Genomic DNA, 26,449 nt, shown 5'->3' on the forward strand with positions numbered 1-26,449 from the left:
GATTTTTGTTTAAAGCTATTTTGCTTTCTTCATTCTTAGTTGTATTTGTTTCATAAAGCAGAATTGTGCACAATTTTTAGGAATATGAAATTGATAAGACACTGGGAATCCGAGGGCCAGAGGATGTGGCCAAAATGGGGATTGCAGAGTATAATAACCAGTGCCGAGCAATCGTGATGAGATACTCTACTGAGTGGAAGGTATGTTGGGTTATTCTCAGAAGTATGAACAGGAAGCTTAGTTTTGAAATGGGAGTTGAAATGACTTAAGGTCCTTTGTTCTTTGTGTGAAGTGAAAAACCTAGCTGTCCATGTGAAGTTGTGACATAAGGAAGATGACCCTGCTTCACGCTGTGAGGCTCGAGAAAGGGCCTTTGCTTGCACTTCAGCCTTGTTAGCTAAAGCTAGACCCTCTTATTTTGATTTCTTGGTTTAGTTTGTCTTTCATATTTAATCTCCTCACAGTCCCACAGTATGTGACTGGCATCACACTGTTAAGACAAATATATTTACTAGGATGTTCCAGTATGAGGATATAGATTTTGTTAGTGGGGAGGTTGTTTGGTTTGATTGGTTTACATAGCAACCTCCATGCCAGTCAGATAAACATGGTGCTATCCTAGCTCAAAAAACATAAATTACAACCAAAAAGAAAAACCACAGCTACATAAATAAATATATATCTATATTTGTTAATAACAGTATCTTTGCATAAGAGATAAATGTTTAAAAACCTGTTTCTTAACCTCATGTATTGTTGGAATTATAGGTATACTTGAACCATTGGCTGTAGTGACAATAAAAGTTTTGAAAAAACAAAACAAAAAACACTGGGCATGGTGGTACATCCCTTTAATCCCCGAGGCAGATAGAGGAGGATTGCTGTAAGTTTGAGGCCAGCCTGAGACTGCGTAATGAATTCCAGGTCAACCTGGGCTAAAACAAGATCCTACCTCAAACAAACAAACAAAAACTAAAGTAAAAAAAAATACATTGGCATACAATAGCAAATACCATTTTCTAACATAACGCTAATACTCTTTTTTAAGTCTACTGTTAGCAGACTTGGCCGATGGATTGACTTTGACAATGACTACAAAACTCTGTATCCACAATTCATGGAATCAGTCTGGTAGGTTTATTTAAAATCATTTAAAACAAGTATGATGAATATTTATTCTCCGAAGTTGGTCAGAGGAGAGGTGTGTTAGTGTAAATTAGTTTGGTGTGTTTTGTTTCTTTGTTTTACATTTTAATATTTTATTTTATTTATTTGCAACCAGAGAAAGAAAAAAATATGGGCATGCCAGAGCCTCTTACCACTGCAAATGAGCTGCCAACACATGTGCCACTTTGTATGTGTGGCTTTACGTGGGTACTGAAGAATCCTAGGCCATGAGGCTTTGTAGTCAAGTGCCTTTAACCACTGAGCCATCTCCCCACCCCCAAATTAGTTTATTTTTATGTTCACAATTATTTGTCTTTGGAGCAGGTATTATTTTTGAATTCAGATATTTGAGAACTATAGGAGAGTCTACATAATTCTGCAGGGCATAAGAGCCCCTATAGGTTGACTAGCAACCTATACTCAAGTGAATTAATATTTCTGCATCATTATGTAGATTAAAGAATATAAATCTGGGCTGGAGAGATGGCTTAGCGGTTAAGCGCTTGCCTGTGAAGCCTAAGGACCCCGGTTTGAGGCTCGGTTCCCCAGGTCCCACGTTAGCCAGATGCACAAGGGGGCGCACACGTCTGGAGTTTGTTTGCAGAGGCTGGAAGCCCTGGTGCGCCCATTCTCTCTCTCTCTCCCTCTATCTGTCTTTCTCTCTGTGTCGCTCTCAAATAAATAAATTAAAAAAAAAAAAGAATATAAATCGTCCCATGACAAGAAGTTTTTATTTATTTATTTATTTATTTATTTTGGTTTTTCTGAGGTAGGGTCTCACTCTAGCCCAGGCTGACCTGGAATTCGCTATGTATTTTCAGGCTGGCCCCAAACTCTCAGTGATCCTTCTACCTCTGCCTCCCGAGTGCTGGGATTAAAGGTGTGAGCCACCACACATGGCTTGATTTTTACTTTTTATTTATTTGTGCTTGTGTGTATATGTGTGCATGTACATGTGCCACTTTTTATATCTGATTTAATGTAGGTTGCATGCTGGGAAATTGATCCTAGGCTGGCAGGCTTTACAAACAGTTCCTTAAACCACAGAGCCACCTCTCCAGGTCCTCAAGAGGTTTTTGTTTGTTTGATAAGGCCCTGGGATTGATCCCTAGCACATGAGGGCTGGGGGGGAGGCAATAATGCTTGTTCTTAAGGAATATGTGGCATATATATAAGGCATGTAGACTAATGATGAATATAAAAAGTAGTTAGAATTCTCAAATTAACATGCATGAGCAATAAAGGAAGACACCTGACATTCTCTGGCCTCCACACAGGTGCTCACTGGGCTCACACATCACACATGCATGCAGATATTACACAGCACACCTCACATACTGTACACACATCCCTTTCCAAACAGAATGTCCTATGCCACTCAGGGAGGCAGAGAGACCAAAATAGTAAATCCTTGTAATCTCAGCACTCAGGAGGTGGAGGCGGAAGCATAAGGAGTTCAAGGACATCAGTGGCAACAAAAATAAATAAATACATAAAATAAATCTTTTAATTAACTATAACTGATTATCCTAGTGGCTTATACTTTTTAAATTTTTTCTTATTTATTTGAGAGAGAGAAAGAGGGAGAGAGAGAATGGGCATGCCAGGGCCTTCAGCCACTGTAAACGAACTCCAGATGCATGCACCACTTTGTGTATCTGGCTTACATGGGTTGTGGGGACTGGAACCTGTGTTCTTTGGCTTCACAAGCAAATGCCTTAACTACTAGGCCATCTCTCCAGTCTGGTTTATAGTTTTTAAATTGCTATTATAAATCTTCATTTCATAATGAAATTCAATCAGTATATCAAAAAACTAAAGAAAATGTTCCAGAATGCTAGGTATGGTTATGTTGGTAAAAAATTGTTATTTTGATATTGCTAAGAATTTTAATGTAAGTATATATGCTGAAATCAACAGATTTACATCATTAGGAACTTGCTGCTTGTTCAGGATTGTCTAATATTTGCCTTCAACTATTTTGATCCATCATACCCAATTGCTTATTTTTTTTTTTCCAAAGAGAACAAAGAATATGTGTGTGCTAAGGCCTCATGTCACTGCAAACAAACTCCAAATACATGTACCACTTTTGTACCTGGCTTTATTTATATGGTTACTAGGAAATCGAATCCAAGTGGCAGGCTTTGCAGTCAAGCAAGCACATTTAACTAGTAGACCATCTCCCCAACCCATCTCACTGTCTGTCTTGTTATGACCATCTTACCTTGGTAGACACTAGGAGTGTGTGTTGCTTGTTGTCACACCCAAGGCCTCAAACATGCTGTCTTGAGTACTAAGCTTCATCTTCAGCCTTGGTGGTAGCCCTTTCATTATCTGCATTTGGACATTAATACTGTAATTTACCAGCAAGCCCTCAACTGATGTCTTTGTCAGACAAAAATCCTTTTTTAGAAATGGACATAAATGTTTGCATTTGAACAGATGGTTTTTTGGCTATGTATTTGTAAAGTTCCATATATTAATTTGCCAGGTGGGTCTTCAAACAACTGTATGATAAAGGCCTTGTGTACAGAGGTGTGAAAGTCATGCCCTTCTCTACTGCATGCAGCACTCCACTTTCTAACTTTGAGTCAAACCAGAATTACAAGGTACGTGGAAGGCCCACTTCTTTTTCAGCACTGGCTTTGTATACAGTGGTTGAGTGACTGTAATCAGGCTGAGTGTTCCCAATGTGAAATGTCTGTTGCTCACTACTGAGTGCTGATGACATTGCCAGTCATTGTGACAGGGTCCCTATTAAAGTGAGAGATTGCCCCCTTTCCCCCCCTCATTTTTATCATGTATTTTGCTCTTTTTTTTGACTAAATTATTATACCTCTTCTTTTAAGAAATCCAGCTCTGGCGTACTTCCCTCCAGTTACTGGTTCTTCAGTCACTGCTTCTGGCAATTTTATGCCTTGCATGGGACTTTGTAGTATCATTTGTTAGAGATGTTTGCAAGAAACTTTAAATGGCAATGCTGAATTGCATTATGTTCCTTAATGCAAGCAGTCACTTACTATCATTGGTATGGTAGAGGTGTTTACACATTCTAATGTTACAAGGTTCAGTATTTTGCCATATCTAGAAATGACAATTTATTAATTCTCTCTATAGACAGTAGAGAGTTGTTTTGAGAAACAGTCCATTTTTCATAAGCAGTTGAGCATTTTATGATGGAGCCTTGTGCTTTTATGTTGGCATTTCCCTAGGGCAACAATATTTTTACCTGCTCAGCCTCTATGATAGTATTCATAGTCTCAAAAATTACGTTCAGGAAGCCGGGCATGGTGGTGCACACCTTTAATCCCAGCACTCGGGAGGCAGAGGTAGGAGGATCACCATGAGTTTGAGGCCACCCTGAGACTACATAATGAATTCCAGGTCAGCTGGGCTAGAGTGAGACCCAACCTTGAAAAAACAGAAGAAAAAAAAGTTACATTCATCTGTAAATAGGGAAATATCTTCTTAATGGGAAAAGGTCAAGGAAAGTGTAAGTAAATTGAGATATAAATTGAAATACTGGAGGAAACCTTCCAACAGTTCCAAAAGGTCAACATTGTTACCAGTTTGTGGCATGTGAAAATAGACTTTTCTTCTTAATTTGTTAGGGTTTCTCTGTGTGGCCCACCATGGCTTTGAACTCTTACTCTTCCTTCTTCAGCCTCCATAGTGCTAGGATTACAGGTGTTGGCCACCATGTCTGGCTCATAATGTGTAGCTAATTGGGGTTCTAATTGTTCCAGTAATGACCTAAGTGATGGGCTTCATTCACCTGCTATGTTTCCAGCCTCCTTTAATCTGAACTAGCTCCTCAGCCTCTCCCTGACTCATGACACTGCGTGTAAGGGGAATAGGCCAGCACATTGGCAGTGTCCTGATGTCACGTTTCTCTGATGTGACATAGGTATGTGAGTTGGAATTTTTTCCCTTTTTCCCACAGGTGAGTTTTCCCCCCATTTTCAGGCAAGATTTTCACTCTAGCACAGGCTGACCTAGAACTCACACTGTAACCCAGTCTTGCCGCAAACTCATGGTGATCTTCCTACCTCAGCATCCCATGTGCCGGGGATTCAAGGTGTGCCACCACCCCTCAGCTTCTGTGGATACATTATTTTAAAAGGTTACCAAATACCTTAAAATATTTGGGGCTGAAGAGATTTCTCAGTGAGTAAGAGCAGTTGCTGTGCAAGCATGAAAGCCTGATGGGGGTCTGAATTTGACTTCCTAGCACCCATGTAAACAGGTGGGCCACACATTTTGATAAACCCAGTCCTGTGGGGAGCAGAGAAGGGAACCTCTTAGGCTCATCAAATCAGCAAGCTCTGGAACCAGTGAGAGACTCTGTCTCAAGGAAACACATAGATGAATATTGCTAAAGGACACCCAACATTCTGCTGTGGTGTCCACACACATGTGTATGCATATGACGTACTACTTACACATACATGCATCATCCACATTAAAAAAAAAAAAGTTTTCTCTTGCAATCTGGTTCTCACTGTAGTCCAGACTGACCTGGAATTCACCATGTAGCTCCAGTCTGGCCACAAACTCATGGTGATCCTCCTATGCTTGCCTCCTGAGTGCTAGGATTAAAGGCATGCATCACTACACATACTCAACAACAACAAAAGTTTCATATTTATAATTTCTAATGTAATTACTGGGATCTTTTTCTTAAATATTGCAAAAAAATCTCTCATGTAAATAATTAGGAGGCTAAGATAGGAGAATCTCTGAACTCAAGGCTAAGCTAGGCTATAGTTCCAGGCAAGCCTGGGCTACAGTGAGACTGTTAAAAACAAAACTAAAAAAACAAATGCAGGACTTTTTTTCTTTTAAAAAGTAAAAAGTCACACTTTTTTTTCTTTTTCGAGGTAGGGTCTCACTGTAGCTCAGGCTGACCTGGAATTCACTATGGGGTCTCACAGTAGCCTCGAACTCACGGCAGTTCTCCTACCTCTGCCTTCTGAGTGCTGGGATTAAAGGTGTACACCACCATGCCTGGCAAAATCACACTTTTTTATTTGATTTTATTTATTTGAGAGACAGATAGAATGGGTGTGTCAGAGCCTTTAGCTGCTGCAAACAAACTACAGATGCATGTGCCACCTTGTGTATCTGTCTTACGTGGCTCCTGGGGAATTGAACCTGGGTCCTTTGGCTTCATAGGCAAATGCCTTAACTGCTAAGTCATCCCTGCAGCCCGCAGAGCATATTTTAAGAGCTCTGAAAATGTATTCATTTTAGTCCTCTTTGGGATTAGTTTATTTTTACTGTGTCTGTATGGATTTGTAGAGCAGTACTTTCTCACAATTTGTTTCAGGATGTTCAAGATCCTTCAGTATATGTAACTTTCCCTTTGGAGGAAGATGAAAATATATCCTTAGTTGCTTGGACAACCACTCCCTGGACTCTACCTAGTAACCTTGCCCTGTGTGTTAATCCAGATATACAATATGTGAAGATTAAAGGTGAGTATTGTCATAGTTACTCATGACTAATGGATAAGATAGTCTTAATTTTGGGAAAATATGGAAACATAAATTTCTTTCTGGAGTAAAAAAATTGATTCACAGCATTTTAAATCCTAAAGATTGCCTCTTGGAGCAAATGTAGTAGCAAACACTTGTTTAGCCAGCATACAGAAAACTGAGGCATCCTGAGTTTAAGTCCAGCCTGGGCAACATAGCAAGATCCTGTCTCAAAACCAAAAAGAAAGGTAACAAGAAAGAGATAACTTTCAATTTTTATTTATTTATTTGAGAGAAAAAGAGACAGAGAGATTTGGTATACCAGGGCCTTGAGCTGCTGCAAACAAACACCAGATGCATGCACTACCCGTGCATCAAGCTTACATGGATGCTGGGGAATTAAACTTAGGTCCTTTGGCTTTGCAGGTATGCACCTTAACTGCTATGTCATCTCTCCAGCCCAAAGATAACTTTTTTTGTTGTTTGTTTGTTTTTGTTTTTCAAGATAGGGTCTCTCTAGCCCAGGCTGACCTGGAATTCACTATTTAGTCTTAGGGTGGCCTCGAACTCACAGTGACCCTCCTATCTCTGCCTCCCGTCTGCCAGGACTAAATGTGTGTGCCACCACACCTGGCTCCAAAGATAACTTTTTAAAAGTTTCATTCTGAAGCCAGGTGTGGTGGCACATACCTTTTATCCCAGCACTCAGGAGCAGGAGGCAAAGGTAGGATCACCATGACTTCAAGGACACTCCAGTGAATTGTGAATTCCAGGTCAGCCTGGGATACAGTGAAACCCTACCTCAAAAAAAAAGACCCATGATACTGCCATAAAGTAAAACCTAGTGAAGATTCGAGTTGGATAGAAAAAAATACCTTAATGAATAAACACTGAAATGAAAATACCTGAGGGGATGAGATTCTAAGTACCTTGACTTTATGAGCTACAAAGGTTGTTGATGTTGGCTTTTAAATATTCTTTTTTTTTTTGGTTTTTCGAGGTAGGGTCTCACTCTGGTCCAGGCTGACCTGGAATTAACTCTGTCATCTCAGGGTGACCTTGAACTCATGGCAATCCTCCTACCTCTGCCTGCCGAGTGCTGGGATTAAAGGCGTGCGCCACCACACCCGGCTCTAAATATTCATTTTTATAAGGATAAAACAAAGATTAATATCCAGGCTGGAGAGATGGCTTAGTGGTTAAGGATCTAGCCTGTAAAACCTAAGGACCCAGGTTCAATTCCCCAGTACCTGTGTAAAGCCAGACACACTAGGTGTGCATGCATTTGGAGTTCATTTGCAGTAGCTAGAGGCAAAATAGAATTTAAAAAAATTTTTAATTAATTAATCAATTTATTTATGTGAGAGAGTCAGAGAGAAAGAGACAGAGAGAGAGAATGGGCGCACCAGGGCATCTAGCCATTGCAGACGAACTCCAGACACATGCACCACCTTGTGTATCTGGCTTACGTAGGTCCTTGGAATTGAACCTGGGTCCTTTGGCTTTGCAGACAAACGCTTTAACTGCTAAGCCATCTCTCTAGCCCTTAAATATTTTTTTTGTAAAGATTAATTTTCTTAAAATAGATGTGGATACTTCTAGTAACAACTAGCAGCTGCTTTACTGCTCTTGGTGTTTTGTCTTAATGCTACAGAGCGTTCTTTGCTGTGTTCCCTTGTGAGTCCTGGGCACCATCTAGGTACAGGTGGCTCAGAAGCACCTCAGCAAAAGAAGTCAACCTGGTAACATGTCTTCCACCCTGAGTAGCAATAATGGCCCTCCTTTCCTTTTGCCCCCACAGACATTGCCAGAGGAAAATTGCTGATTTTAATGGAAGCCAGATTATCTGCCCTCTACAAGGTGGAGAGTGACTATGAGATCCTTGAAAGGTGATTGTTCAAATAGTTGTGTGTATCTGTGGTCCTCTTTAGCCTTAAGCTGTATTATTCAAGATGACTTTTAGGTAGTAAGTATCTAGCCAAACATCCCTGCATTTCTGACTGACATATGCAACCAGAGGGAATGCTGACTGTTTTTGTGGTGGTGGTTTGTTGTTTTTGTTTTTGTTTGGTTTGATTTTTCAAGGTAGGGTCTACCTCTAGCCCAGACTGACCTATAATTGACTGTGTAGTCTCAGGCTGGCCTTGAACCCATAGCAATCCTCCTATCTCTGCCTTCCAAGTGCTGGCATTAAAGGCGTGAGCCACCATGCTCGGGTTTGATTTTTATTATTATTATTATTTTTTTACTTTTATAGATAATAGGTAATACTCTGTATCGCCTTGCCCTAGCTCCTGTTACCCTGGCTCTCCTTAGTGGGGTTATGATATTCACTGTGGGGTCAGGAAGGCCTTTGTCCCAATGGAGTAGACTTGGGAGAATAGGGGTGGAAACTGTCTCAAGGCATTCTTATCCAATCTGTGGCTCTTAAAATCATTTTACCGCCTCTTCCACAATGTTCCCTGAGCTATGGCAGGCCTCTTGGCATTCTGATTTATTGTAGGATTTCTGCTTTGATAGGTTTTGATTGATCACCGTATTTGTGGTGACTGATTTTTGGCTGTAGCTTCATTATTTTCATTTTAACTTATTTGTGAAATGTCTTTCTTATTTTTAAGATTTCCTGGTGCCTCTCTCAAAGGCAAGAAATATAAGCCCTTGTTTGACTATTTTATACAGGTAAGTCTAGGGACTACTATGTAATGGCTTTTAGCAGCAATTTCTTTCATAATGGGAGTTGAAGTGATAAGTGGAATACATGTTACCTTATTATATTGTTCCTGCAAGTGTGCTTGAATCCATGTCTGCTTTACTATTATTAAGAAATTAAAGTTTGTTTTAATTAGTCGGAATCATGAAAGCTAGTTGTGGTTACACATACCTATATTCCTAGCATTCAAAAAGAGGTGGAGGCAAGTGGATCAGGAATTCAAAGCCAGTCTTAGCCACATGGCAAGTTTGAGGCCAGCCCAGGCTATATGTGACTCTGTCCCAAAATATTAAATATTATATGGAAACTTTATAATTTTATCCTAAGTTATAGAATAACTTACATTAATTTTGAATAGGTTTGCATATGTATGCTTTTTATTCCTTAATGTCTACCCAGGGAGATTTTATTGATTTATAAATTTCACAGTGCTCAGAATAAAACATCCAATACTCGATATGTCAAGGAGACATGAGAACTTGTGCCCTTTTCCATCATCCATGACAAAATATTAATGAATCTTGTGTAGGTTACAACAGTTACTATGAGGTCTTGAATGCAATAGCAGTGGGGGTGATAGAGATGTCTCATTTAATGTGGAGTTCTCAAGATTTATTATTATTGTCACTCAATGAGTTTCAGTCTCTTAAGTAGTTATCACTGTCCACACAAACAGAAACTTCTCTAACCAATCAGAAAGCTTTTGGTTACCACAGTAACCCGTATGCCACTATAGCATAAAAGGTGTTTTCTGTTCAAGGCTTATTGGCTCCATAATCTTTCATCCTGACCCCTTCCAACCATCTTTTCCAGTGTAAAGAGAACGGTGCATTCACTGTGCTTGTGGACCACTATGTGAGGGATGAAGAGGGCACGGGAGTTGTACACCAGGCTCCTTACTTCGGTGCTGTGAGTAGCATTATCTTGTGAATGTATTTCTGTAAAGTGCATGTCGGCAGCCACTTTTCATGTGCTGCCGAGTCATCTGTCTTATCAGGCTCCACATTCAGGTCTAGACCATGAAGTCAGGCTGGTTTCTGACTCATGACCCCAACATGGCACAGAAAACAAGCAGTTCCCATTCCACTTGAGCTGATTTCCTGAGCTGTTTCAGACTGTCGAAGCCCTAGTAGGCCTCACCTATCTGCCTTTCTGGCAGCATCATAGTTAATGTGTAGTAGTGTGCTCACAGCATCACCTGGCATGGAGCTCTCATTAGTAACACTCTTCAGATGCACTTTTGAAGTATCAGGGGCAACCTGAGGAAGCTATTAATCTGTGATACAGCTGATTTATTTAGTAGGGAATACCTTGAGTTGGATTCCATGTTTTCCTCCTTTGGAGTACAAAGGATGCAAAGCCATATGTACATCAAATGTCATACAAAACTAAATAGGTTGTACCTTACAGTTGTAGGTACTTTTGTTTTTCAGATGTGCATGTATTACTTTACAAGTCAAATTTAGCTTAGTTTTGGCATTCATGTATGGCATCTCTATCATGATCAGTTGAGAAGACTGAGGTAGAGGATCACAGGTGTGAGGTTTTGATTCTGTAAGTGGTAATTAAGTCACCTCCCACTAGGAGTAGAAGGTTGATTAGATGGATATATTAGACTATTAAAAAGTTCTCTTCTGGATCTGTCACCTCATGCTTTCCTGTTTACCCATACCCAAATACGTAGACTCTCATCCTTCCCTCCTTTCTCCCTTTGCCTTTTCTCAGGATGACTATCGGGTCTGTATGGACTTCAACATTATTCAGAAGGACTCCCACCCTATTTGCCCTGTGGATGCTTCAGGCTGCTTCACAGAAGAAGTGACACACTTCAGGGGACAATATGTGAAGGTCTCTTAGTCCATGTGACATAGAAGGATGCTGGTTTCATCAAATTTCATCAGTTTTTTTTTTTTCTTCCAAGCAAGGAAATTGATGTAACTAGTTAATTGTTATTTATATTTATAATTACTATAGAAGTTATTTTTTGTTTAAGCACATAATTTTAGCAAAGATAGGTATGACTACACTCAGTACTTAGTATCTTTTGAGGAAGCCTGCTATAGTTCTATCAGTAAGAATCAGAAAAACTATACTCTGATTTGTCAAGCAGCAGCCTTGTGAGGTAATCATTTTTGATGAAAACATCACCACCTTAAATGTTATGGAATGTACTTAAAAAATATTTTGTGGCTAAAAATGAATAGCATAATTTTTTTTTTTTCCTCTGAGGTAGGCTCTCACTCTAGCTCATGCTGACCTGGAATTCACTATGTCATCTCAGGGTGGCCTTGAACTCACAGTGATCCTCCTACCTCTGCCTTCTGAGTGCTGGGATTAAAGGTGTGCGCCACCACGCCTGGCTAGTTTTTTTGTTTTTTTAATGTGATGCTGAGAATAAAACCCAGGAGCTCATACATGCTAATAAGCAAGTTACATCCCCAGCCTTCTGAGCAGATAGTTTTGGTTTGAGGTTTTTGTTTTGTTTTGTTGTTTTCAAGGAAAGGTCTCTCACTCTAGCCCAGGCTTACGTGGAATTCATTAGGTAGTCTCATGCTGGCCTCAGACTCACAGCTATCCTCCTACCTCCCAAGTGCTGGGATTAAAAGCATGAACCACCATGCTCAGCCTGAACAGATATTTTTAAACAACACATATTTCATTCATCTTTTTTAAAGTCAGATTTGAGTAGTGTAATTATATTGCTATTAAGTATATTGGTGTGTTCTAATGACCAGATTAAAAAATTTTTAACAGGATGCTGACAAAAATATTATCAGGACTTTGAAGGAACAAGGCCGACTTCTGCTTGCTAGCACCTTCACTCACAGCTACCCTTTCTGCTGGAGGTGAGAGGAGACACAGGCTCTTTAACTGGAGCTTCACATTTGTGCGAAAACTTGCATGTGCTTAGACCTTCATACTTAAGGAGGCTGACTTGGGTGGTAGTGTCATCAGCTTCTTTTTTTTAAAGATTTTTTTAAAATTTTTATTTATTTATTAGAGAGGGAGAGGGAGAGAATGGGCACACCAGGGCCTCTAGCCACTGCATATGAGCTCCAGATGCCTACGCCATCTTGTGCATCTAGCTTACGTGGGACCTGGAGAATTGAACTGGGATCCTTGGGCTTTGCAGGCAAAATGTCTTAACCACTAAGTCATTTCTCCAGCTCTATCATCAGCTTCTTATTGCTAGGACAAACCAGACACGGACACAGCTCTTGGGAGGAAAAGGGTTTATTTCAGGCTTACAGATTCAGGGGACGTTCTATCAATGGCGGAAGAAACTGGCTCCCTTTCATAGATCCAAGCAGAAAAGAAACCACTAATAACATGAACTGCTAGAGTTAAAACTCCTCTGAACACACCCCTAAGGGCTGGACAGCTGGGTACCCAGGTTGCAAGCTTAATTTTTAATAAAACAGGTATCCTGTAGATTTAGTGTTTGGAAATTGTTCTCTTCTTTCTTTTTCTTTCCTCAGGAGTTGTGTGAGAAGAATAAACTTATAAATCTGTTTAATATTGTAGCCACTTTTCAAAGATGATAAACATCTCTGAAATTTTAATGGTGGAATTTATTGAATAGGTTTTAATAATGTCAGGGTTAATATAAAATCATGCTGTAAATATTCAGATGTTCAGGCCAGGTGTGGTGGCACACAGCTTTAATTTTAAAATTCAGGAGGCTTAGGTAGGAGAATCTCTGTGAGTTTGAGGCCAGTCTGAGACTACATAGTGAATTCCAGGTCAGCCTAGGCTAAAGCAAGACACTCAAAAAAACAAAAAAGGGGGAAAAAAAATAAAGCAGGGTGTGGTGGCGCACGCCTTTAATCCCAGTACTCTTGGGAAGCAGAGCTAGGGGGATCACTGAATTCCAGGCCAACCTGAGACTACATAGTAAATTCCAGGTCAGCTGGGCTAGAGTGAGACCCTACCTGGAAAAACCAAAAAAAAAAAAAAAAAAAAAAAAAAAACCAGCAGAAGGCTGAGTAAGTGGTAGTGATGCTAATGATTAAAAATCAGTCTTGCCCTGGGTGCCCAAGTGTTTCCATATGAGTAGCTATAACTGCATTTCTCTTTCCCCAGGTCAGACACTCCCCTCATTTACAAGTCGGTGCCCAGCTGGTTTGTGCGAGTGGAGCACATGGTGGACCAGCTTCTGAAGAACAATGACCTGTGCTACTGGTGAGCACAAGTGTGCGCCTCCATACTGTCCTTTGTGTGTAATTAATAAGTATGGCTTATAGTCCCTCCAAATGATAGCCATCTGATTATTTATTGTAATAAAAGCTCTTTCTATTCTTTGTATAAGGAAGACAAAATCAGAAAACAGAAGTAATATCCTTTTTATGATATAACATGTAAAGAAGCATTTTTCTTTGTCCAAACCAATACAAATAGCAAGTGCCACTTACATAATTTACAGGGTAGAATGGCTTTAGAAAATACTGTGGCTATATTTAGAGTCTATTAACTTAAATCATTTTCAGGATAAATATTATTTTAGGATTTATCTGCCAAAACCCTTTATAGTAAACTACTTAAAATGCCTGAGTTCATAGAGTAGAAGGTGTCTCCCACTCCCCCCCTAACCCCCCCCCCCCGCCCTTGGCTTATGGAGAAGCCCAAGCACAGGTTTGTTTCCCTCCAGGATCCAAGTCATCTTTTTTTTTTTTTTTTTAATTAAAAAAGCCAACTATATTTGATTTTGGAAAAATAGGAAAAACCTGAGGGCAGTAAAGGAAATGGTTATAAACTATAGCTTTCTAGTATTTCCTAGCAAAGTGGTCCTCACTTCTCAAAAAAGAGGTTTTCCATTTTCAATGTTAGAGAGCCTCATTAGTTCCCTAATTGTGTTAGGTACTAGATGTAGCCTTGGTAAAATAGCTATAACAGTCTATAGATGATGTATAAGCCAATCAAGTCAGTGGCTACAATGCCTAAAAGAAGAGGGAGGCATTTGGGAGCCTAGACATGTTCTGACTCATCCTTGTGCTTGGAAAGGATGCCTGCAGAGCTAACCTTCAAGGGATGAGGAGCCATTGTCTACTCAGAAGCAAGACAAGTGTTGGGAATAGGAGGAGTGGTCTAGGGAAGGAGGGCTGCCTGGCAGAGGGGGGCTCTTCAGGAGCAGTTAGGTGAGGTGCTGCATGCTTGTCTAACTGCTGGAGCTTAATGTGCAAGGCCAAGGATGGCCACAGAGAAAGCAGACAGGCCACACCATAGCTGTAACCATCCAGCCCACTGGGAGCCTTTGTTCGTGAGTTCTGGTAAAGTCACCATTCTGTGGGTAATGACCACTAGGATTGAGTGGAAGGATGCTGGCTGGAGACAGGGTGGCTTCTCGGGCATTTTTGGTGACTGCAATTTGCCAAGAGGGCTTGGGGCCCTCGATGGCTACACAGACAGCTGCATTTGCAGAAGAAGGGCTCCCAGCCATGCACTTAGCACTTCGTGAAGGCTTGCCCTGTGGATGTGACTTAGAATTGTATCTGGTAATGCTCTTACATGACTATAATGGATCTAATTTGTTTGTGGCAGGGTCCCAGAATTTGTGCGAGAAAAACGGTTTGGAAATTGGCTGAAAGAGGCACGTGACTGGGCAATTTCCAGAAACAGATACTGGGGTACCCCCATCCCGCTGTGGGTCAGTGACGACTTTGAGGAGGTGAGGCAGGGCTGCATGTGTTAACTTTGCTAAAGTACTTGGTGTAGTGTAAACAATATGGAATCCTTTTTCTTTTCTCTTTCTTTTTTGGTTTTTCAAGGTAGGGGCTCACTGTAGCCCAGCCTGACCTGGAACTCACTATGTACTCTTAGGGTGGCCTTGAGCTCATGGCTCATGGGATCCTCCTACCTTTGCCTCCCAAATGCTAGGATTAAGGGCATGAGCCACCATGCCTAGCTCTTTTCTCCTTTCATATTTCATCCTTTTTTTCTCTTATTCCTCCCTAGAATGGTAATATCAGATAAAAATTTGTTTTTAGAGTTTTACCTTTTAATTTGCTTGAATATAGCTTTAGATTTTTTTGTTTTTATTTTTTTTTTAATTTATTTATTTGAGAGTGACAGAGAGAGAAAGAGGCAGAGAGAGAGAGAATGAGCGCTCCAGGGCCTCCAGCCACTGCAGAAGAACTCCAGATCATGCGCCTCCTTGTGCATCTGGCTAACATGGGTCCTGGGGAATGGAGCCTCAAACCAGGGTCCTTAGGCTTCACAGGCAAGCGCTTAGCCGCTGAGCCATCTCTCCAGCCCAAATATAGCTTTAATTTTTTTTTTTCCTTCTGTGTACTGTTTGTATGTTTCTCAGGGAAATCCACACACATTAAATGTTAGTTCTTGTGGTGCTCTGTTTACGCTGCCCAGCACCATATTCAGTTGTAGGGTTAACTTAAGGTTAGTCTGACCTGAAAAATAATGCAAAAGAGAATCTTGAGGGCAAAGTTATGCCCAAGCATTGCATACCTTTAACTTGTAAAATTGTGTGTATAGACATATTATGGAGATGGGCGTATGTCTGTGCCAGAACCTCTGTCCAGTGCCTCAAGTGCTGCAGAGGGCATGCGCAACAGCACCCCCAGGTTAGTAGATTTCCCATAGGCTTCTGAAAAGTGACAGTGAGGGAGCTGAATCAAAAGGCTTTTTAGGACTGAAGGGAAGGGAAAGAATGAAGCATGGATACCTCTGGGTAGCAGAGCCTCTCCTTGGGTGAGGATCCACAGCCACCCCCCACTGCAGTGGCCCCATCACATGATCCTCATTCAAGGCGGTCCAGTTAGCACCATCCCCCAGTACTCACCTACTTCTTGTGCAGATAGGGTTCAAGCACAGTAAACATGCACGCACATCAACTCCGCGTGATCTCGCTGGCTCTCAGGAGTTCTTGCTTTTAACTTTGTTTTTAACAGGTAGTTTGCATTGGGTCCGTGGCAGAACTTGAAGAACTGTCAGGAACAAAAGTCTCAGATCTCCACAGAGAGAGGTCAGTTCTGAACATCTGATTCACTTCAATTCTGTCATCCTTACAAGACACAATTACCGGTCTGCAGTTCAAAAACACTGGTCTGTTACTTTGTTGATGAGTCATGTCTAATTGCAGTGATGTGTCTCCTGTGTATGAGATGCTAGATGCCTTTCAAGTATGACCTTTAGAATGAGGGCTCCCAGTGCTGCTCTCTGAAAGCCTTGGAGAACAGCTGCCATTTCCTTTTGCAAATGCATATGTAATCATGTGTAACCACTGGGTAGGTTCTGAGAAGTGCATCATTAAACAGTTGTACCATTATAGAAACAGCCTACTGTGTGCGCTTGCACAAAACAAGATCCAGCTTGTCCAACTTGTGGCCAATACAAAATTACAAACAAAATTGAGGATTTTTTTTTTGTAACCGGATTGTGCCATTCTCAGTTGTGAACATTGTAGATAATAATGTCATTTCACACTGTCAAAAGATTGTCCAAATTTTGTCCACACCTGACTGACCATCAATCACTGTGTGGCCTATTGATGCTAACAAGATATGTGAGGGTTGGGGATTTAGCTCACTGCTGGCATGCATGTGTAGCAAGTGCCACGCCCTGGGTTCAACTCAAGTTGTTAAGGCTGCGTGGTTTTTTGCAGTAGCTGCAGGAACGTACTCTGAATCTGATATCATAAAAGCCGGGCGTGCTGGCGCACAGCTGCATTGCCAGCACTCGGGAGAGGGAAGCAGGAAACTGAGGACCCCAAGCCCATTCTCAGTTGTGTAATAAGTTGGAAGCCAGTTGAGCTACATGACACTGTCTCAACACTAAACAAAACAAAACAAAAAAAAACCAGATAAGCTAATTCCATGGTCACTTAACTGTCATCATTAATTACTGTGAAAAGTGCATTGTTTTATGTGCTGTGCTTTTCTACATGTATAGTAGGTTTGTTATATCACCAAACACATGAACAACACATTGTGCCAAAACATTAACGCCGCTATGATGCCACTAAATGAAAGGAATTATGTAGCTGTGTTATAATCTTTTTAAACCACCACTGTGTATGCAGTCCTTCAATGACTAGAACATGGCGGAGTAGTACATTAATATCTAATCAGAGGGCTGGGGAGGTGGCTCAGTGCTTGCTTGCACTTGCACTTGCTGCATAACCCTAATGACCAGAATTTGGATCCCCAGAACTCACGTAAAGCTGAACAAAAGTAGCGCAAGCACTCCATGTCCACAGCAGGAGACAAGAGTCCAGAGAGCCCCAAAGCTGGTAGCCCAGCTAGTCAGTCTGGCATTCTTAGCAGCAAACAACAAAAGAGACTCTGCTTCAAACAAGGTGGAAGATGAAGACCAACACCCCAAGCTTGTCTTGCATACACAGGCTGTGGCATATTTTGCTTGCCAATACGTAGACACACAGATTTTGTCAGAGCTTTGTATTTTCTGTTGGCCTTTAACTGCAAGTTCCCTTGTGCTTGGACTTGGTAGAAGTGGGTACTTTTCTGTTTCCTAGCATTGACCACCTGACCATTCCATCGCGTTGTGGGAAAGGACCACTGAGGCGTGTGTCTGAAGTGTTTGACTGCTGGTTTGAGAGTGGCAGCATGCCCTATGCTCAGGTTCATTATCCATTTGAAAACAAGAGGGAGTTTGAGGATTCTTTCCCTGCAGACTTCATTGCCGAAGGCATCGATCAGACCAGAGGATGGTAGGCCCCTTCTTTCCTCAAGTGCTGTTGTTGATTTTACTGAGCAAGTTTTTTACTCAGTGCCTGCATGCATCTGCTGTTAGGGTTGCAGCAGACAAGACACACTGTTCTGCCGCCCAGCATGGACAACAAAGTGTCTTTCGAGTAGCTACCACTGTTGTACCAGGGCTGTAGTGTTAGGGTTTGGGTTCATATTTTTGGATATGTCTGTATGTTAAGTTGGAAATTTAAATGAAGTAAAACACTTAATGTTAATATAATCTTTTTTACTTCAAATTATTTACATAGGTGTTTAAATAATATTTCAGTAATAGGTTAGGGCTAAAAATTTCATAGATAGTTGGAAATATGATCAGAAGTTGAGTTTGGCCTTATAAATTAATATTCCAAATCTAGATTAACATAATATATGTGTGTAAGGAAGATTTTGGTATTAGTTTTAGGCAGTGCCCTGTTTAAAGTACCCTCGTGTTAGTTATAAAAGGTTGGTTATTCTCTTTACACAGATGGGTTTTCTGGCCCATGAGCTAATTTTACTTTTACTTGTAATGCTGGTGCAGGCCTGTGTTTAGAGAATGGTCCATGTCGTTCTCTGCTTTAGCAGTTACTGAATTCAAGTCTTAACATTCTTTCTAAAAATATTTTTATTGCTGGGCATGGTGGCACATGCCTTTAATCCCAGCACTCCAGAGGCAGAGGTAGGAGGATCGCCGTGAGTTCAAAGTAAGCCTCAGACTGCATAGTGAATTCCAAGTCACCCTGGGCTAGAGTAAGACCCTCCCCTAACCACCACCCTTCCCCCAGCCCTGGAAAAAAAATTATTTATTTGCAAGCAAGAGGGAGAGAGGGGGCTGCAGAGATGGCTTAGCAGTTAAGGCATTTGCCTGCAAAGCCAAAGGATCCCAGTTCGACTCTCCAAGACCCATGTAAGCCAGATGCCTATGGGGGCACATGTGTCTGGAGTTCTTTTACGGTGGCTAGAGGCCCTGGCATGCCCAATCTCTCTCTCTGCTTCTTTCTCTCTCTCATAAATAAATAAATGAATAAATAAACTATGTTGGGTTGGTTTTTAAAAAAAAAAAAAAAGAGAGAGAGAGAGAGAGAGAGAAAAAGAATAGGCACACCAGAGCCTCTTGCAACTGCAGACAAACTCCAGATGCATGTGCCACTTTGTGCACGTGGCTTTACATAGGTACTGGAGAATAGAATCCAGGGTCCTCTTCATAAGCTCGTGCTCCTTGATGTTGAAGTGCAGAGTGGGTCAGGGTGACACAAGAACATCACTCCTAAGCCAGCAGCAACAGGTCAGGCAGTAGAACAAGTGTCCCCCATCATTGTGACAAGAATGTCGGCTTTGCACGAGTAAGGTACATGCTCGCTGACGAAATTCAGGCATTTGCTGAGTTCCTGTAATTATCTTTTGATGGTTTATTTTTTGAGGTAGAGTTTCACTCTAGCCCAGGCTGACCTGGAATTCACTATGGAGTCATGGCGATTCTCCTACCTCTGCCTCCCCAGTGCAGGGATTAAAGGCGTGCACTACCATGCCCGTCTTCTTTTGACTCTGCACAAGTGCTGTTTTGTATTTTTGTCATCAGATTGTCCTGTATGATCTTATCTGAGATTACTCCTGAGGAGCTCCCAAGTGCTGCCTGTGGTTGACCGCACTAGCCTTCATGATGAGGGCTAGGCTTCTCTTCTTCTGCAGGTCTTCGTAGTACAAAGGGTCAGCACATCACTTACTTGCTATAAAGTACATTTTGTTTTATAATCAGAGGCTCTAGTTTGCATGGTGGGTGCCATGCATCTGTATCTTTCACCCCTCCTCATGTGGCTAAACCATCTTTATGTGATTATAGGGACATGTACTATATCAAAAATACAAGTTCTGGCTAGCAAGTAAATACATTTTTCCTTGTATTCCTTTTGTTTTAATTGAACTGTTGTTTGTTTTTTTTTAGGTTTTACACTCTGCTAGTTCTGGCCACAGCCCTCTTTGGACAACCGCCTTTCAAGAATGTGATTGTAAACGGACTCATCCTGGCGAGGCAGGTGCTCCCCTCTGCAGTGACTAGTTCCAATTCCCATGCCCTTTTTTCTCACCTTGAAAGTTGTCTACATATTGGCAAGCAAAATATATAGGATCAAGGACAAGCCTAGGGCCTTGTACATACTAGGTTAGAGTGTTATCACTGAGCTGTACGCCAGCTCTGCCCTTCCACCTTGGTTGTTTCTAGTGTTTGGTGATAGTGAATGGGAGGAGTTCTGTGAGTTCAAGGCCAGCCTGAGACTGCATAGTGAATTCTAGATCAGCCTGGGCTAGAATGGGATCCTATCTCAAAAAAAAAAAAGAAGAAGAAGAAGAAGAAGAAGAAGAAGAAGAAGAAGAAGAAGAAGAAAAAGAAAGAAGGAAGGAAGGAAGGAAGGAAGGAAGGAAGGAAGGAAGGAAGGAAGGAAGGAAGGAAGGAAAAAAGAAAAAGTTTACCTTTCATATACAGTGTTTTGAGTGAACAGAAGTGTTCATTTCTCTGGAATCAATGCCAGGGCATCTTCCTGCTCCAGTGTATCTTAGAACTTACCATGGTATTAAAAGATTTTACAGCCAGGCATGGTAGCACACACCTTTAATCCCAGCTCTCAGAAGGCAGAAGTTAGGATTGCCATGAGTTCAAGACCACACTGAGACTACAGAGTGAATTCCAGGTCAGCCTGGGGCTAGAGTGAAACCCTACTTCGAAAACCCCCCCACAAAATTTTTTTACAAATGTCAGCAAAACAATATTAGTGTTGTGCCTGAACACAAGCTCATCTCTAAGTTAATTACTCCTTTCCTTTGCACTTATGCAAAAGAAAAAAAAAGTAGATAAAGATCGGCTATATTACTGATACCTGCTTTCTCTGTTTTATAAGTGATGGCCAAAAAATGAGCAAACGGAAAAAGAATTACCCAGATCCGGTCTCAATCATCAATAAGTATGGCGCTGATGCCCTCAGGTACAACGTGGTTCTTTTACCTTCTATGTATTTGTCTGTCTTTTGAGTGTCTCCTGTCCCATTGGTCATGATTTTTAGATTTTATTTATGGTTATGCTTCTAAACACTGGGTCTCTATATGGAGAGTTGCATTTTTATAGTTGTTGGTTTTAAGCCCTAAGCATGATTTTCTTAATTATAAAGGCATTTTCAAACCTAGATGTCTCTTTGAGGAAAAGGAACTCTTCTGGATTTCCTGAGACATCCATGGCTAGTTGCAGGTTGTCTCTCCCTCACCTTTCTCTGGTTCTTACCTTATTGATTGATTTTAAAAAAATTGTCATATAATTTATTGAAGAAGTTTTAGAGAAGTTGGGCCATTCCTTCAGATGGGCATATACTGTTAAGGTTGAAAGGTACCTAGCATTCTTATTTAAACGTCTCCACATCCTAGGTAAGATCAGTGCTTAGGCCCACAGCTGTGTACCTTCACTCAGTGCCCTGGCCCGGTGCATGCAGAGGCTGTCTATCACACTTGTCTTCGGTACTGTTGTCCATGTGTGCTGGGTTCTCCACCATGAGGGTCATCCTGTGGAATGTGGAGCAGCATTCCTGGTCTCTGTCACCCAGATTGCAGACTGCTTCTCATGAGCCCGTGTCCACCTGTGATGGGGATGTAGGCAGTGTTCATGGGTGAGAGGAAGTGGCTGTTGGTGAGGACCAAACCAACATCATTCCTCTCGATCCTGGTGCAGTGGTATATATTGGTTTGGGATTATATGTAGTAAACCCTTTTATAACTTGCTAGGTGCTGTTTGCAAAAAAAAAAAAACTCCGTGCCTTTTAAATTGACCCTTGGGAGAACTCACAATTTTCCTCTTTTGTGGAAAAGTGTGGACTTTAATCTTGTCCTCAATGTCGAGTAATACTTGGCTTACTGTTCATGTAACTTTTGCCTCTTCTAGGTTATATCTGATCAATTCCCCTGTAGTGAGAGCAGAAAATCTCCGCTTTAAAGAGGAGGGCGTGCGGGATGTCCTGAAGGATGTGCTGCTCCCATGGTACAACGCGTACCGCTTCTTCGTCCAGAACGTCTTGAGGCTCCACAAGGTATGACCACAGGGGGCTGCTTGTGTGCTGAGCTCTGTGGTCTCTCTATCTGGGACCTTGAGGCCATTTCTTCCTGCTCATTTGTTGAAGGGGATCCAGAGCCACGGAAAGGCTGTCCACAAGGGCGAGAGGTGTCTGGGGTCCTCTGTGGGACATGTCTTGGTGCCAGAGGTGCTGTGTTAAGTGAAGCCCCTCCCCGTATGGATCCAGTGGAGTGTAGAACTCGGGAGAGATAGTACAGGAGTCAGCTGCTAGCAGAGTGAGTGCCAGATGAAGGGCTATGGCAGATCCTGGGGCTGGGCTGGCCACTTGAGAGGGTGGTCAGGGAAGGCCACTGTGTGGTTGGCATCAGGCTGAGACTGTGAGTGATAGCAGTTCTGGATGGATTAGAATTAAGGATATCAGCTGTGGTGTATGTGAACGTACCCTTGAAAGTGATACCTGCTCACCTAGGAAGCTAATCTTGAGAAGCCCTTAGTCTGGGCTCTGACCTCTCCTAACCCCAGCTGGCCATTGTCAGAGCCCAGCCCCTGTTGCTAGTATGTGTCCCAGTCTGGGCTATAAGTGACCCTGTCTTGAAAAAAAGCAAGAGAGAAGGAAAAAAAGAAAATACTTCTGAGTATTAAAATTTAGATTGCTAGTGGGCTCTGGGGTTTTGTTTGCTTATTGCTTTCTTCTATTTTGATGATGTAGAATTTCTCTCTCTCAGAATAACTTACCTACCATGCATGTGAATTTCTCACTGTCTGTTACAGGAGGAAGGAAGGGAATTCCTCTACAATGAGCACACAGTTAGAGAAAGCCCCAACATCACAGACCGGTGGATCCTGTCCTTCATGCAGTCCCTTGTGGGGTTCTTTGAGACTGAAATGACAGGTTAGTCTCTCTTGTGCTAGCCTCACTGGGATAAGAACTTTAAATTGTCTTAATAAGTACATAGGAAATTTTGAGAGCTGACAGATCAGCATGTAAATGTTTCCTTTAATCCCCAAGTACACTTTTGTTAAGGCTTGTTAGTTGTAGAAAGGTGTTTGTTTAATTCTGTCTGAAAAGCACCTAGGCAGCCTTATTTTTCTACAGAGGAGTGTCAGCATTGGAGCAGGATAGACATGACTTCAGAACCCAGCTCTAGGGGTGGGGAGGTGGCTCAGTGGGTAAAGTGTGAGGACTTGAGTTCAGATTCCCCAGCTCCCAGGTAAATGCTGAGTAGGCATGGCAGCAGCCTATAATCCCAGGGTAAGCTGGCTAGCTGAAATAGGTAAGTTAGTGAGCTCTGGGCTTCAGCAAGATACTTAGCTTCAGTAAGAAGCTGGGTGTGCTGGCATATGCCTTTAATTCCAGCACTCAAGAGGCTGAGATAAGAGGATTTCTATGAGTTTGAGGCCAGCCTGAGCTGCAGAGTGAGTTCCAGGTCAGCCTGTTCTAGGGTGAGACCTTGCCTCCAGAAAAAGCAGGGCGTGGTGTCGCATGCCTTTAATCCCAGCACTCAGGAGGCAGAGGTAGGAGGATCGCTGTGAGTTTGGTCACCCTGGGACTACAATACCATTCGTTTCCTCTCTGAAGGATTGATTGTATTAAGTTGGTGAGCCTCAGTTTCCTTACCTACAAAATGCCTGGTATAATGCTTACTCTGCACCCCATCCAAGTCCAATCTGCGTAGGAGCTAGAGATGAGCATCTTTGTGGTGAGGGTCTTGTGCAGGAGATGAGACATTTGTGAATCCTGACCTGATCTCAAGTCTCACCTTTGCTGACCTGTCCCGCCCACACCAGTGAGGCTGTGGGAGAACCTACCTACCGAGTGCCATGGCATCCTCTGAGAGTTTGCAGATGCTGTTCATTCCCTCAGCAGTAGCTGATACTGTGCCCGTGTTTTATCTTCTCATTATATGGGTGGTTTATTTACTCTCTGAGAGTTGAAACCTGAACACTGGAAACTCAAGCTTCCTGGAAAGGGAAGAGTGGTACACCTTAAACATAATTTTTTTGTGGCCTCTCCACCTCAACAGAAGAGGTCTCAGTCACTGGACTTGCCTATCTAGAAATGTGGGGCCAAGCTAATGACTGACCCTGAGTTCTTTTCTTTGTGAACCATAGTGGCATCTCCTAATAGTACAACAGTGGCTGTATCAACAGTCTAGGGGGATGGTTCATTTTGCTGGGGCTGTGATGTGCACTGTAAGATGCTGAAAAGCATTCCTGGCCAAGTAATATTCCCCCACTCAGTAGATGTGAACAACCAGAATGTTCCCTCAGGCTTTGCCAAACACACCGTGCAGAGCAAAATTCCTCCTGGTTGAGCACTTCTGCCTTGTGCTTTGCCTACATACCCAGTGCCAGCTTTCTGTGGCTTTGTAGTTGAGATGGGAGGAGTGCAATGGAAAGATGCTGGGCTCTGTTGGTGCTTTCATGTTGCACAACTCCATGCACACCACGATTCATGGAATCAGTACGAATTCTGTCTCCAAACTGACTTGCTTGGGTCTCTAGTGGCTCAGGGTGGTTTTCTGTGCACTCCTAGATACTTTGGCTGCCATGTTGTGCCTCAGTAAATGCTTTGTTCTGATTGTTCTGATCTCTTTAGTGAGCTGAGCCCCATGGCTGGAAAGTGCTGCTTGTTCTTTACTGTGCCCACACTCTCCCCTCCTGCCCTGCCCAGGGCCTGGCCCAGGCTGCCTGACCGATTGGATTCTCTTGCTTTTAGCTTATAGGCTTTATACCGTGGTGCCGCGCCTGGTCAAGTTCGTAGATATTCTGACCAACTGGTATGTTAGAATGAACCGCCGAAGATTAAAGGTAAGTGCTGGGGGAAAAGTAAGAAGATTGAGAGTTTAAGGCAATAACAGTCAAAAGGGAAAAAAATTGCAAAAAGCTCTGTTCTTAAAGCTGTCTGCCCCTTTTAGATTAACTTTGTGCTTGCCATCTAAAGGCAAGACCTGTAAGTTCTTTTCTCTTTTGAGGTAGGGTCTTGAATTCACAATACAGTCTCAGGCTGGCCTGGAACACACAGCAATCCTACTTGTACCACCCTAGTGCTGGGATTAAAGGGGTGCATTACCATGCCCAGCTAGGGCCTTTAAGTTCTAAAAGTCCCTCTGCATGCTTTTTTAATGCACTGAACATAGGCAGGTCATAGTGGGAGGAGAGTGTCCAGATTCATGCAGGATTAAGTTGAGCAGACCTCTGAGAATTCTGCACATAATCTCAGCTATGGCTAAAAGGTATACCTCCATGCCTCTACCCCTTGGAGAGATCATTATTTATCAAATGTGTGTTGTGGAAAACCTTTCTTCCTTAGCTTTTCAGGGGTTAGAATGAGCATAGTATGGGCCTTGGTTCCAACACTTAATGACATGCAGAATTTGTGGTGGGACAAGGCAGGGAGCGACAGTGTCCTTGTTACAGGCCAGCTGAAGGCTAAGCACCATTCATCAGCCTTACTCTAACCTATGTTGGATTTTGGGAGCATGAGCTAAAATGTTTATAGTTTAATCTCCATAGCTTAGCTGTGACTAGTTTTTCTTTTTAATTATATAATTATCCTTACGGCTTTTCCTGCAGACAGTTATCATCATCATTATTATTATTGCTCGTGCGTATGTGGTATAAGCACATAGGTGTGTCCTTGCAGCATGTGCTCAGTGGCCAGAGCTGAATATTAGGTGTCTACTCATTGCTCTTCAGCTGGTTCTTATTTGAGCCGGTATCTCTTCTCGATGGAGTGTGCTGTTTTTTCTAAGCTATCTGCTCCCCTTTATGCAGCTGGGGTTATGGCCATGCCTAGCTCTTTATTTGGGATCTAGAAATTCAAACTCGGGCAGTTTCCGCCTCCCTCAGGCCCTCGTGCTTGTGCAGGCAGTACGCTTACCTTCTGAACTACCTCTCTAGCCCTAGTATGCTTTTAAAAGCACATAGTATCTGCTTTAAAAAAAAATTACTTACGGGGCTGGAGAGTTGGCTTAGCGGGTAAGGCATTTGCCTGCAAAACCAAAGGATCCCAGTTCGAATCTGTAGGACCCACATAAGCCATATGCATAAGGGGGCGCATGCATCTGGGGTTTGTAGTGGCTAGAGGCCCTGGCATACCCATTCTCTCTCTCAAATAAATAAAACATACTTTAAAAAGTTACTTAGAGGACACAGATTTGATTCCCCATTACCCGTGTAACACCAGATACACAGGTGGTGCAAGCATCTGGAGTTTGTTTACAGTGGCTAAAAGCCCTGGTGTGCCCATTCTCTCTCAAATGAATAAATTTTAATTTTTTTGTTTATTTTTATTTATTTATTTGAGAGTGACAGGGGAGAAGGAGAGGAAAAAAATGGG

At 42.1% G+C, this 26,449-nt stretch overlaps 1 protein-coding gene across 1 annotated transcript in view; it reads left to right on the forward strand.

Annotated features, from left to right (window-relative positions):
- The window catches only part of Iars1 (isoleucyl-tRNA synthetase 1), a 48,882-nt gene that overhangs the window by 6,685 nt on the left and 15,748 nt on the right, over positions 1-26,449 (forward strand). Inside the window, exons 4-21 of the mRNA XM_004652296.2 lie at positions 81-200; positions 1,049-1,131; positions 3,662-3,779; positions 6,500-6,647; positions 8,449-8,536; positions 9,266-9,326; positions 10,171-10,266; positions 11,083-11,205; positions 12,112-12,203; positions 13,441-13,539; positions 14,896-15,022; positions 16,263-16,336; positions 17,846-18,040; positions 20,002-20,088; positions 20,951-21,034; positions 21,979-22,123; positions 22,879-22,999; positions 24,827-24,918. Of these exons, the coding sequence (XP_004652353.2) occupies positions 81-200; positions 1,049-1,131; positions 3,662-3,779; positions 6,500-6,647; positions 8,449-8,536; positions 9,266-9,326; positions 10,171-10,266; positions 11,083-11,205; positions 12,112-12,203; positions 13,441-13,539; positions 14,896-15,022; positions 16,263-16,336; positions 17,846-18,040; positions 20,002-20,088; positions 20,951-21,034; positions 21,979-22,123; positions 22,879-22,999; positions 24,827-24,918 (1,953 nt within the window). The remainder of the gene's footprint in view (positions 1-80; positions 201-1,048; positions 1,132-3,661; positions 3,780-6,499; positions 6,648-8,448; positions 8,537-9,265; positions 9,327-10,170; positions 10,267-11,082; positions 11,206-12,111; positions 12,204-13,440; positions 13,540-14,895; positions 15,023-16,262; positions 16,337-17,845; positions 18,041-20,001; positions 20,089-20,950; positions 21,035-21,978; positions 22,124-22,878; positions 23,000-24,826; positions 24,919-26,449) is intronic.

This window comes from Jaculus jaculus, chromosome 11 (genome assembly GCF_020740685.1).
Source record: "Jaculus jaculus isolate mJacJac1 chromosome 11, mJacJac1.mat.Y.cur, whole genome shotgun sequence".
NCBI lineage: Eukaryota > Metazoa > Chordata > Mammalia > Rodentia > Dipodidae > Jaculus > Jaculus jaculus.